Raw genomic sequence first — 13,013 nt, 5'->3', positions numbered from 1 at the left:
AATAAAACACTACATTTTTCCTAATCCATTTAAGATCCTCACAGTTCTTACTTTTTAGTTTCTTATATGAATGCCCCTGCATTGTGCTTTTTTTCCTAAATGCCACAATATTAAAATATAGCATTTTTTCTCTTCTTTTTTTCTTTCAATATAAATACATAAAATAGGAATTAATCAATTCAAATATTACATTTTCTCCTTTAGACTTATATGAAGCTGCTGGACAGTGAAACACTAAATTGCTTATAACCATCTGTATCCTTCAACAATGGTAGTTTTAAGAAACGAAGAGAAAACCTTTTAAGAGATCCATTAAATAACCTTTTTTACAGATAAACATCTATTACCAAGTTCCTGGGTATACACTTTCTTTGACAACAACAAATCTTTTCTTTTTTAAATGAGTCTGGAGTTCTTTAGTTACAGTTTTGCTTTCCTTTTTTTCTTTTTCATCTTTTTTTTTCTTCTCCTTCTTCTTCTTCTTCTTCTTTGGGGGTGGTCATGAGTACAAAGATTGTATGTATAAATATACCAAAATATCTTTTTATATTCCTAGCTTTATGTTTCAATCTGACTTTATCATAGAAAAAATACCCTTTTGTATTTAAATGAAAGTCAAAACCAGGGACAGGAAAAAGATTCTCTTTACTCTGGTGAGCTAGAATATTGTTGAAACACATTAACCATGTTAACAGATAACTCAGCAAAATAAGTTTCCTGTGTTCCAAAATAGTATATGCCAAGAATACAGAACAGGTTTGCTATCAAGAAAAACAAGATTAAAAATCTTTGTAAAAGCCATTCTAAATCAAAAAACCACATAAACAAAATTACTATACCTTAGCTTGTATATCTAAAATGCTGGAAATATGAGTATTTGAGCCATCCGTATGCTATTCTATAGAAACTGTCTGCTTTTCATTATGATAAAAAATATTTTTTGTATCTGTTATGAGAAAATTTTTAGCTTAATTTTCTATGGAAAAGTAGAACTTCAATAAATAAACTTTCATTTGGTGAAAAGCTTCATACATGCAAACATCCAGGAGCTGGAATCACAAAGACAGGAAAGATTTTTGGTCTATTGTTATAGATTGAAGCTTCTTTTGTTATTCAATCTAACGCTGACAAAGGAATATAATGTCAAGAAGATGCATATCTTGTTCTGTTTGAAACACAGAAGTATTAATTTCTCTCAATATAATAAATGGTTATTATGGAGTTCCTTATATTTAGGAAGATAATTTTACACTACTTTTGAAACCTCTTGACCCATATTACCTGCAACATAAATTTCATCAGTGCATATAGCTTGTTTTGTCTGTATTACCTCTACATCTTCTGCCCTAAACCACAATTCGCATACAAAAATAATAAATACAGGAAAATAGTAATATTTACCCTCTTCCTAACATTACCAACTGTTTTAAAACTGGTGAGTACTCACTCTTGATTACTTTTCCTTTTTTTTTTTTTTTTTTTTACATGGAATCAAACAGATTTTAATAAGAAAAGGATGCAGGTTGTGAACCAATTGCTGAGCCAAGAGTAAATTGTGAGCAAATCACTAAGCTAAGAGCAAATATGATCTAATGACAAATTTAACATAAAACAGCACTAACATCGTTATAAATATCTAGTCACTTTTGTCTAAGGTGAGGGCAGCTGTAAAAAGGAATGTAACCTAGCCCAGTTTCCATAAAATATTGAAAATAATTCAAAATCCAACAGCAAGAATGTTTTCTTTTAAAATCAAAACTGGCCCAAGGATCTATGATTGATCAGTGGATAAATTAAGCAACCAAATATTTCTATGTAATTGGTGATGAAAAAAAGAGTCACTTACCTAAAACTCCCAGCCTGTAATTGAGAGTGACAACAATGACATTTCCATAACTTGCAAGAATGCTCCCATCAATCATATTGCCAGTACCCTCCATGTAAGATCCACCATGGATGTAGACCATAACGGGTTTCTTGCTGTTCTGATCATGAATGTCTGAAAAAATTCAAGTAAGGAAAACATAATAAAGTAATAAAAAATAAGGAAATACAGCATTAGCAATTTATAACAGTGCTAAAAATATTCTTAATTATTTCCTATGTTTTCAATGTCATCACCACCACTTTAATCAGCTAACTTACACAGTTCAGGATCATCCTATAAGCCTAATATTTATAGTATGACTATTTCTCTTGGTTACTTCAAATACTGTTTCCTCTGAAATGTTCTTAGAACACTTGAAATGCCTTCAATATTTCAAGGGATTTGATTTGAATATAAGTGTCTAAAAATCTAAATAGAAAAATCAAATTATGGAATAATCTTGTCTGGTTTTAGAATATTCTGATTCATGTATATGTCAATTTAGAAATATCTGTACACCTAATAATAAAATTACAATAATGATCCACACTTTACCATTCCTCACTGAGACATAATTGTTGAAATTTTATTCCCAATAGTTCAGTAAGAGATAATAGCACAAAATCAAATTGTTCTGATTAAAGTAAACATAGTAAACTGTTCCTTCTTTCAAATATTCTAGGAGTTAAAAAACCAAAGAGAATTTACGTGAATTCATGGCCCAGAACTTTGTATTTAAATCAAATTATGTCTTTTGTGTTGTATTTTTCCTTGTTATGGTAGCTAAGCCTTAAATAACAGCCTTGAATTAATGCTTCTTAACGGTATCGCTGATCTTCTGTATACACAGAAAAGCTCTTGCCTACTTTCAAACAAGTAAACAGCAGGATCTTTATTTCTAAAAGAAAGTTACATGAAATTGATATAAATATTTTTATACTTCAGAATGAGTTATAAAGATGCACTGATCAATGATTTGGGGCATATTTAGGACCAGATTCATCTCCCTCCCTCTATAACAAAAAACTGAGGGGCCTGATCCCAGAAATGGTTCAGACTACCTGAATTAGGAACATATGTTCTCTACAGAAATAGTGGGAACAAGGGCTAAGCTTCTTTAAAAAGCAGAGGGCAATTCAGCAAGCTGCTGTTAGAAATACACACCTTTTGCAAGTAATTAAGTGTATCTGCATGTGGAATAGGAGCACTTCTTTCAATCATATAGTACAGCATACAAGGGAAAGCAGAGTCTGAGTATTCAACCAGGATTAAAACAAAACAAAAGTACTGTTCTCTTTAGAGTAAAATAGCTATATATTGAACAGTGAAAAAGGGAATTGGAGGAAGAAAAAGCTGAGCTAAATACCTAGAGTTAGGGGACCTGGTTTTGAAAGCCTTCTAAAACTCTTCCTTCTCCTCAGGTGTGTTAGGAAATACCCTAAGATACCAAAAATGTGATCAGCAATAAGATACTACATATATAATATTTTGTGTATGTGGAAGTACTTTGAGCATACTTAAAGGTAAATTTTGACTGGTCATATTTCTATGGCTCACTTTTACTTTACTCATGTGTATGCACTAACAAATATAAAAAATTGTCAGCTGAGTTCAAGGAATGTATGTTCAGGCTCCCTTGTACACCCATCTAGTTGTCAAGAGTTCAAGGCTTGTCATAGAATCCACCTTTTTTACGTAAAAAGATACATACTTTACATGTTGAACTTTATGTGTTGTACTTGAGCAGCAGAACAAATTTTTGTGATAAGATTTTTTAATTGTTATGACTGTAAGAGTGATGCAGTCATTGAACAAACCATATAAAGCAATGAGGTGGATTCTAGTGGATGTATTTTTATCTTCAGCATTTTCAGCAAAGTACATGAAATTGTTTCTTCTGTGAAAACAGAGCTAAGCCCTCAAAAATGAAAGCAACAATTATTTAACACAATTGTTTCTGTTACTGAATTACCTTTCCCTTCTCTCTCCAAAGTCATGATTTGTTGTATTTAATCTTTCTTTATTACATAGTTCTACCTCAGGGTTGAATCTTTCACTGCTGAAGTCAATGGGAGGTTTCCTCTTCCCCTTCAATGGGAACATGATTAGCTTCAACATAAAGGAAATTAGCTTCATGCTTTATGTGCTTAGATCTAAAGTGGATGCCCCTGTTAATCATGAAACCCTAACATTTTATAATTTTTAAGCAGTCTGAATATTAATGTATCCATAATCCAATAGCTAGCTCAAGTTTTTAAAGCGATCTTTTACTTATCTTTTGCTTTAACATTAATTACAAAATTTGGAATATGAAATTATGATACCATCATTTAAAAAAAACAAACGTTGCACAGAAATAGGAAGGTGATATTCAGAAAAAGAGTAATTTTTTTTAGTATTCTGCACAACATTTTTATGTTATAAGAAATAGGGTAATTCAGCGATTAAGGTGGCACAGTAGAGGGCAACCAGTGTGAATCAAAGACCAGAATTTTTTATGACAGTATTTTATATATGGATAGAGTAGCTACAGTAGAGCTGAACTCCCAGGAAAAGAGGAGACAGTGTCCTCACTGCAATATGCGTGATTCTAAGGAGAACAGAGAGCACAAATGTTTCAAAGTTACTTGAACTGATGTCAGAGAGCAGAAAACAGAAAAAGAGCATGGAGTAACACTTTGGGTTGGACAAGAATGAGAGGATTAGGGAACACATTGCTCCAAAACCAGACCAGTAAACTACCCAAGGTTCTTATCTTCTCAATTAGTTTGAAAATATTTTTTCTTAATTTGTTAAATATATAAAGTAAAAGAAACTTTCAGTGTAACTTTAATGAAAAGGAATGGTGAGAATAGAGGAGGATTTCATGACTTCTTTCTATTTTGGTGCATCCTAAACAGCTTTGCTGTGCCAAGGCAAGAAAAAAATATTTCCTTATAAAACTTTTTTGGGGTACTTCACTGTGAACTTTAACATTTCCTTTCAGGGAATCCAATCCAACTCTGAAAGAAGTCAATGAAAACGATTGTCATTGATTTCCGTGGGAATGTGTTCAAGTCAGAACAAATGTATCTCAGAGGCTAGCTGATTACAGGAAAAAAACCAATAAAGCAATATCAACAGCTTCCTTTATTTTTGTGTCCTGAAATAAACCACATCCTGTGAGAAAACAGTTAATAAGTAAAAAAAAATAGCAAAAACAAAGCACAATTCAACTGCATCAATGTACAACATGTGTGCCAGGGAAACGGTGGAAGTGAAAGGAAGGATATATGTGAGTTTTTTTCATGAATTTCAAACAGGTGGTTTTACAAAATATGTAGCAGGGGAAAGAGCACATGCATGTTTTTAAATTCCATTTTCTCAACCTAAGAAAGAACGGGGTGGGGGGTGGGGGGGGGGAGTACATAGTTTCAAATAACATTTGTGTTACTCACTTCACATAGATTTAGGAACAACCTTTACACCTATGCCACAGAGAAACCGCAGTCATCTATATACTAATTTGGATTTTAAAAAGAAAAACAATGAAAGTAATTTATAAAGATCAAAATAAAGAAGCACACAGAAGTGTGCTCCTGCAAATAAGGGACTAAAATTCATGTTGAAATAACAGCAATAATAACAATAACAATAATAATAATAATTATAAAAATTAAAAAGTTTATGTTCATGCATCAGGGTTGAGCTTTGAAAAAACAAAAAATACCTTCATCTTCACCACGATCATTACTGGTTATATCATCTGCGCTTTTCTTTGTGTTGGCTCCTGGGATCATTGTGAGGAGGAGAATAAAGGGAAAAAAGAGAATTCAAAAACAGCAGGTTCTCAAAAATAAAAAATAAAAAACCACTAGTACAAAAAAATGTAACAAAAATGTCAAAATCTGTTACATTTGATATTGAAAAACAAAAAAAAGATGCAAACTGCACATAAACATAAAATGTCAAGAAGAACAAATTGAAAATATTTGAAAAACTGTATCATATTCTGTGACAATGCAGTTACTTCAGTTAAAAGTGATTTCTGCAAAAACAAAAGTAATGTGCTATTAAAAAAGAATAATATAAACCAAAAAAGTATGTTAAAAAAATTACCAAATTATGGTTTCTACATAAGAAATGCAATTTATTTCATTTTGCTCTGAAACCTTGAAGAAATATTATCTTCAGTCACTATCTTTGATGAATTAACATTTCATTCATCCTTATTAGGATTTACTAAGAATTAGCCACAACCTGAATTTTAGATGGAAACAATGCAAACAAAATTATCATTGACTCTTACACAACTTGAATGGACCAAGACAAACCATAAAGACCTCCTTAAAATTTAATCTTGCTTCCCATATGGGCAAAAAGATATTTAAAACAGTAGACTGTAAACAAAGATGAAACAAAATTAAGTCAATCACAGACAGGAAATAGGTTAAAAAGTAGCCTTGGTTCATATTATACCACATTTCATGCTCTTTAGAAAAACCTAGAAATTACCTGAAAACAGTTACTTACCATGATAAAAAACTTGCACTTATTTATTACAAGATTCAGTAAAGAATACATTTTAATTGGTATTCAATATGCTTTCTCAAATACCTTTGAGGTGTATACATGCACACGCACACAAACACACACAAATAGAAACACACATGTTCATTCATACATGCCATAGTTTTTGCTGATAGAAGCAAGAGGAAATAAACATAGTTTTCCCCACCCCTCTCTTTAGGCAACACTTCTGTTTTCTGACAAAAAAAAAGGGGAAAAAAAAAAAAAGACACACCAAGCTATCTTTGCACCCAGTGTTTCATCATACTGTGCTTACTCCTGTAGCAAGTATCTCTCTGTAATGTAAAAGATTACTTGATAAAGAGTGAAACATGAATAGGAAACTCAATTTCCAATTTAGTTTAGAAATGAAATATGGTTACTAAATAAATAAAATGGTCTAAGTCAACCACTAACCATTTTGTTCCTGAATAGTCTTTATTTGGAAGTTTGTTTTTAAGACATAATGAAAAAGAACAGTATACTTTATTAACTTCTTTACGTATGAGTTTATTGATGACATCTGATTATGTGACAGAGACTTCAAATTTATCTAAAATAATTATTTTATTACTTGCTTTTATTCTACTATTTAAAATATCCCTATATCCCTCAAAATTCAAGCTTTCATGTAAATATGCCTATGATTGTGGTTACAGAATATGGTTAATTGTTACTAAAGTACTTAAGTTTTGTTAACATATATAGTTTTGGGTTCTGTACACTGCTTTGTCTTCTTGATACAGACAAAATACAGTTTTCTATAGAAATTTTCTGGAAACATTGCCATTACATGTGCAGTGACAGTGATTAGTGAGTCAAAATGTGAAAAGCAGTGTCTGAGACTCTATCTGAGACCACAAAAAGCCTGCATCTTCATTGCAGGTGTACAAAAGTTACTGTATATGTAGTACATTAGTACATTCAAGTATATATATATATTCAGTACATAATTAGCTAGGTAAAATATCACTAACAATGAAATACAGCTTTTCCTAAGCTACCTTTTTTTTTTTCTTTTTTTTTTTTAATGTTAGATACAGGCTTTAAATCTCAGTCACCACCTAAATTTTGAAGTTTGTTTTTTTCATTTTTCGAGGTTAGTTTTAGCCCAATGAAGGATGACTCCTTTCCCAGGTGCTACCCAAATAAAATTAATTTTGTATTTAGATAAACCAAGTACTCTACCCATAAAATGCCCTTAAAATATTTTTGATTCATGTAAAAAAATACTGGGAAATCAATATTTATAGACAAAAAATGCACGTACACACAAGTTTGAAAGCAGATAATATAAGAAGTTTTGAACTTAGTTCCCCCAGTGAGGTGGTAATCTAGTTTTTTAGATTGAAAAAAATTATTATCATATGTCAAATATAAAATCAACTACTACATATAATTCCCATGAATTAAAAAGTAACTTTTTAATTAAATTTTATTAAATTTAATTAAATAAATTCCCATGAATTAAAAAATCACTGTGACCTCATATATACTGTGCCTGTAGGAAAAAAAAAAAAAGGTGCAGTTATTTAGGCTGTAATGCATATTTGAAGTATTTTGAGTAAAAGAAGTAGAAGTTTCTAAAAACATTTTAGTTCAGCTACTATCCTCCCTGACATATAATATATATATGAACATATATATATAAAAAACAAATTGCAAGGATTTTCTCTTTAATGTTCTTCCTCAGTGGTTTAGTGTACTTCAGAAAGAACAACAGAAATGTAATGAGAATTTAGAAAATGTCACCACACCATGCTGCTAGATGTGATGAGACACAAATATCACATGACACAGGTATGTGATAGAAGGTTATCTGCAATTCTTGAATTAAACTTTATTTCTTTTTTCTTTTTCAAAGCTTGAAGAAATCATGGAGCAACCAATTTTCACAACAACCTAATATAATTCTAAAATGCATTTAATTACAATGTGGGTGGGAATGCTATTTTTCTTACATATTGTGGAACAATCTTTCATTTGTCTATTGGTAATTTAAATATATTTTTATAACTAAGTTCTTGAATTTGAGGGGGTTTAAAATTCATTTTGAGATCTGATAAAATGGATTACATCAATGAATTCTCACACTGGGTTTCTGTGTTTCTACCACAATGACTTTTTTTTCGTACTGTGGGTACTAGCCCTAGAATCATAGAATCATAGAACTGTTTAGGTCGGAAAAGATCTTTTTAGATCATTGAGACCAGCCATAAACCTGACACTGCCAAGCCTATCAACTAAACCATAACCCTAAGTCATCTACATGTCTTTTAAACACTTCCAGGGATGGTGACTCAACCACCTCCCTAGGCAGCCTATTCCAATGCTTGACAACCCTTTTGGTGAAGAATTTTTTCTTAGTATCCAATCTAAACCTCCCCTCAAACAATCTGAGGCCATTTCCTCTTGTTCTATCACTTATCACTTGGCGAAGAGACCAACATGCACCTGCCTACAACCTTTTCAGGTAGTTGTAGTGAGTGATAAGTTCTCCCCTGACCCTTCTTTTCTCCAGTTTAAACAACCCCAGTTCCCTCAGCCACCCCTCACAAGACTTGCTCTCCAGACCCTTCACCAGCTCCATTGCCCATCTCCGGACATGCTCCACCACCTCTATGCCCCTCTTGCAGTGAGGGGCCCAACACTGAACACAGTATTCAAGGTGCAGCCCCACCAGTGCCAAGTACAGGGGGACAATCACTTCCCTTAGTCCTGATTTCTGGTACAAGTCATGTGGGCAATAATGTTGGTATTGAGCTGTTTGAAGAGAACAGAAATGTTATTGTTGGAATCATTTCAGTAGCACCAAAACCACTTCAGATACTCAGAGGCATTGCTTAGAAAAATTATATAGATCATCTCGGACTATAAGCTTCCAGAAACATATTATCTTATAAAGAGAGGAAAAATCGGAATTTTCCAAGCACATTGCCTTTTTTTTGTTAAAAATGTTAATTAATTTGTCCTGAAACTTCACCAAGATGATATTCCCTGTCATCAGAAAATAAAAGACTTGCTATGTCTCTAAGGTCAGCTTAAGGTTTCACTTGAAGTCATTAATCTAGGAGACAGAATGGAAATGTGACTTGGAAACTCCTATGGCTAAGGAGAATTCCCTGCCTGCAACCACTGCTTGCCCCACAGACTAGTGTTTCCCTCTGCTTTGCAGCTTTATTTGCAGGTGTTCACGGTTGCGACATTTTCCTTCCTCATATATGAAAAATCACAGAAGCATGAATTTTAGCCTTGGATTCCAATCCACCAAGTGAACATTATCACTATGAAAATGGATTTGGCCCTTCTGCAGTCTAAGAAGTGTTTACTCGTTCATACCATGTGAAACATGGATGGTAAATCTTAGCAATCCTGGAACCGGCAGTAGGGCAGAGAGCAGGGAAGACAGCAGGGGTGATCTAGCACATTAAAGACTGAACTCCAGGAGCATCTCTGTTGACCAGCCTAGGGTTTGACTGGAATACTTGGTTTGCAAGGTTTGCATTTCATTTTTAATGCTGACGAAAAGTGCCAAAGAAAGATATTTCAAAATGTTAACAGGATGGGGAATTATTTTCTGAATGGTCAAGGACAGAACTATTTAATTACATATACTGTATATGCTGTAGGTTTTGTAGCTCTATTGAATGTTACATTTGAATAAAAGTTCATGTTTTAGAAAGATCTAAGAAGTCTTACTGTTAATGACAAAAGATGTGACTTCATAATGTATATATTACATATCAGGTGAACTCTTTTCATTTGTCCTACAATTCATTCATTGCTGAATGAAAAAGGCATGTTATACTTCCTTACTGAACTGTGTCAAATCTCTTTTGTGAAGGATTTTGGCTTGCCAAAAGAAGTTTCTTTTTTTAATCTTTTTTTTTTTTTTTTTTAAGATATAGTGGTGATAATACACTTACAGAACAATGTAGTCATATATGAGCCAGTTCCAAACTAGTGCTACTAAATACAGCCATAATAAAGCAGAGTTTCATGTGGGCTACTTTTTTCCCTCCTTCATATGTGCTATGCAGCTGTAAACTTTTATTCGGTAAGCATCTGTCTTTAAGGGTTTTTAAATCTGAAACACCGACCCATGTGCTAATAATTTTTTTTTAAAAAAATACTTGATTTCATTTATCTATGGATGTAAAGTCACCTTGTATTCCCAGATGCATTCTTGATGTTATGCATACATCACAAATGAAGAAGTTAGTCCACTGTAGCCATCCTCTGACTCATATTTCCTTTGATAATGAATAAAAATCTCATTCAGAAACAGATTTTCTAGGATTGCAGATCTTCCCAGATTTATTCACAATTTATGCTACATCCTTCCCCATTCAGATAATATGTATCATATATACGTAATGTAGTCAGGTCCCTTGCAAGCAGTTTACCAGTGCTTACATTTTAGGCATCTCTTCTGAAGCCTCTAATGGCAGCAGAAAATTATCAACTACTGCTTAAGCTGATGCCATTTCTTTGCATTTTATGTGTAATTGCTCCATCTGTCACACAGTATACCTTTTGACCCCATTTAATTTTGGGAAAGGGCTCAGTTTTCAGAAATCACAGAGCCCATTATTATTTGTATGACCTCCCAGTTTCAAATAGAGCATGCTCAACCTTCTGGAAACTTCCATCTGAAACCAGATTAATACAGGATTTAATAGTCATTCTATCAGTTATGTGTCTTATTTATGCAGCCATTTCCATAGATCTTTAAAGCTCTTGGCTTCCTGTCCCATGAGGACTATTATAATTTTACAATCAGCTCAAGTCAACAGTTCATTACAGTCTCGAGGGAGCATTACGAAAGCAGAACTGTACTTCCCTTCCTGCGATTCTCCCAATCCCGGTGAGTTAGCTTTACTTTGAGTCTCACTTAGCTACAAGCCTTAAGCCATTTAATGCCCCAAAAGAGTGGTCTGTCCGTGGGGGAGTTTGACTGTTAAAACACTGTCCCTGGCTCAGAGCTATGGCCAAGATTCTCCAGCTACCTTTATAGCTGTATCAAGAAGTTCCCATTTGGCAGCTGAAGAAAGATCAAAAGAGGCATTTGGCATTTCAAATAGAAGCAGAGGAAAAGGATTATTGAGAATTACAGCTTGTCAAAGTGTCTTAGAAATTAAATGTGGATCACCTATGTTAGAAGAGATCACAAAGAAAGGCAACATATCTATATACCTGTATTTTCAGAAGCTTATTAATTTGAACTGGAGAAAAAGAAATATATGCATATTGTCTAGATTTAAATAACCATTATTTCTTATTAATTTACTGAATACTGGCAACATGTGTGTGCAGTTTTGTATGGGTATATACATATGTGGAAATATATAGGCATATATGTATATGAAAACACTTTGTACAGTTTACAGTCATCCATAAAGAACACAGGTTTTTTTAGTCTGGCACTCCTTTCCCTTAATGGTGTTAAAATGAAATTATAATCTGTCAGCAGTGTGCATAACTCCAGCAAACAGCCACATTCAATGATTTCAAAGCAGTCCTTAGCCATAAATTACATGCCTTCCATATAACTCTCCTAAATAATATGAAGACTTAGATTCCTACTGTTCTAGGTAGCTTTTAATGTGGAAGCCAATGCAAGCTCAGAATTTTACTTAAATTTGCCTGAATTAGATGTGTTTGGTTTTGGTATAATTCCTATGTTATCACTGAACAACAGAAGACAAACAATTACAGTGGCCATTATTCTAATACCATTAACAAGAACAGTAAAACAACTTGGGTCGCAACTGCTAGCTCTGTATAGCAGCAAAATTTAAGTATGGATCATGTGACATAATTGAAATTTTGTTCTTAATGGCTCCAGCAGCAACACACACATGCACACACACACACACGTGCACAGACGTGCACAGACGTGCACGCACACACACACACACTCACTAGAATTCCAAGCCATAACAAATGTATAGATGCTGGTATATAACCAGGAGAAGTTTCTTTTCAAGAAAAGATAATTAAATGACAATTTTGTGTCATATTCAAAATTAGATGGACCGTAAGAAAATGCAACAAAAATCCCTGCAAAATTTTGTGTTCCATGTGTCAGTGAGGATTAAAACAAAAAGAAAATGTGATTTCATAGGCTTCTTTCAAATAGTTTTAGAGACCCAATAAAAAAATCTACATAGATGCTTCTACGGAAAAAGAAAAATTATACCGTTGAAAAAGGAGTTACATAAAAAATACAAAATTCTAATTTTACCTCAGCTGTGTACTGTGTTGCCTATAGTTTTCAATTACATGATTATACACACCTTTGTTTTCAGAAAAATTGCTTGCATCTGTCTGTGCATTAATTGTTCCACGCACAGAGAATGAAAGCAGCATGAAATTCATAATATTTTATAAATGCCAATACTCTGTATACTGTTCCTCCCAAATAAAGACAGAAATAATGACTGCTCCATGCCCTAAATTACTTGCTTTCCCAAGCTGTTTTCCTGGACAACAACAAGTACATTAAATCCATCCATCACTCAGTTTCACATGCTTCAAATGAGTTTATATCTTCCAACAAGCTAATACAGGGCAATGGAATATATTGTCATACAGA

The 13,013-nt window shown here is 33.1% G+C and overlaps 1 protein-coding gene across 2 annotated transcripts in view; it reads right to left on the bottom strand.

Moving 5' to 3' along the window:
• Nucleotides 1-13,013, bottom strand: part of NLGN4X (neuroligin 4 X-linked) — a 188,479-nt gene that overhangs the window by 76,200 nt on the left and 99,266 nt on the right. For both annotated transcript variants that reach the window (XR_008820384.1, XM_056329715.1), the window contains exon 4: nucleotides 1,847-1,999. Coding sequence is in view for 1 of the 2 variants with exons in the window: in XM_056329715.1 (XP_056185690.1) it covers nucleotides 1,847-1,999 (153 nt within the window). In the remaining variant the exon portion in view is untranslated. The remainder of the gene's footprint in view (nucleotides 1-1,846; nucleotides 2,000-13,013) is intronic.

The sequence above is a fragment of the Falco biarmicus genome, chromosome 2, assembly GCF_023638135.1.
Source record: "Falco biarmicus isolate bFalBia1 chromosome 2, bFalBia1.pri, whole genome shotgun sequence".
Taxonomy (NCBI): Eukaryota; Metazoa; Chordata; class Aves; order Falconiformes; family Falconidae; genus Falco; species Falco biarmicus.
The sequence above is the reverse complement of the archived record's forward strand: the minus strand, read 5'-3'. Positions and strand labels throughout refer to the sequence as shown.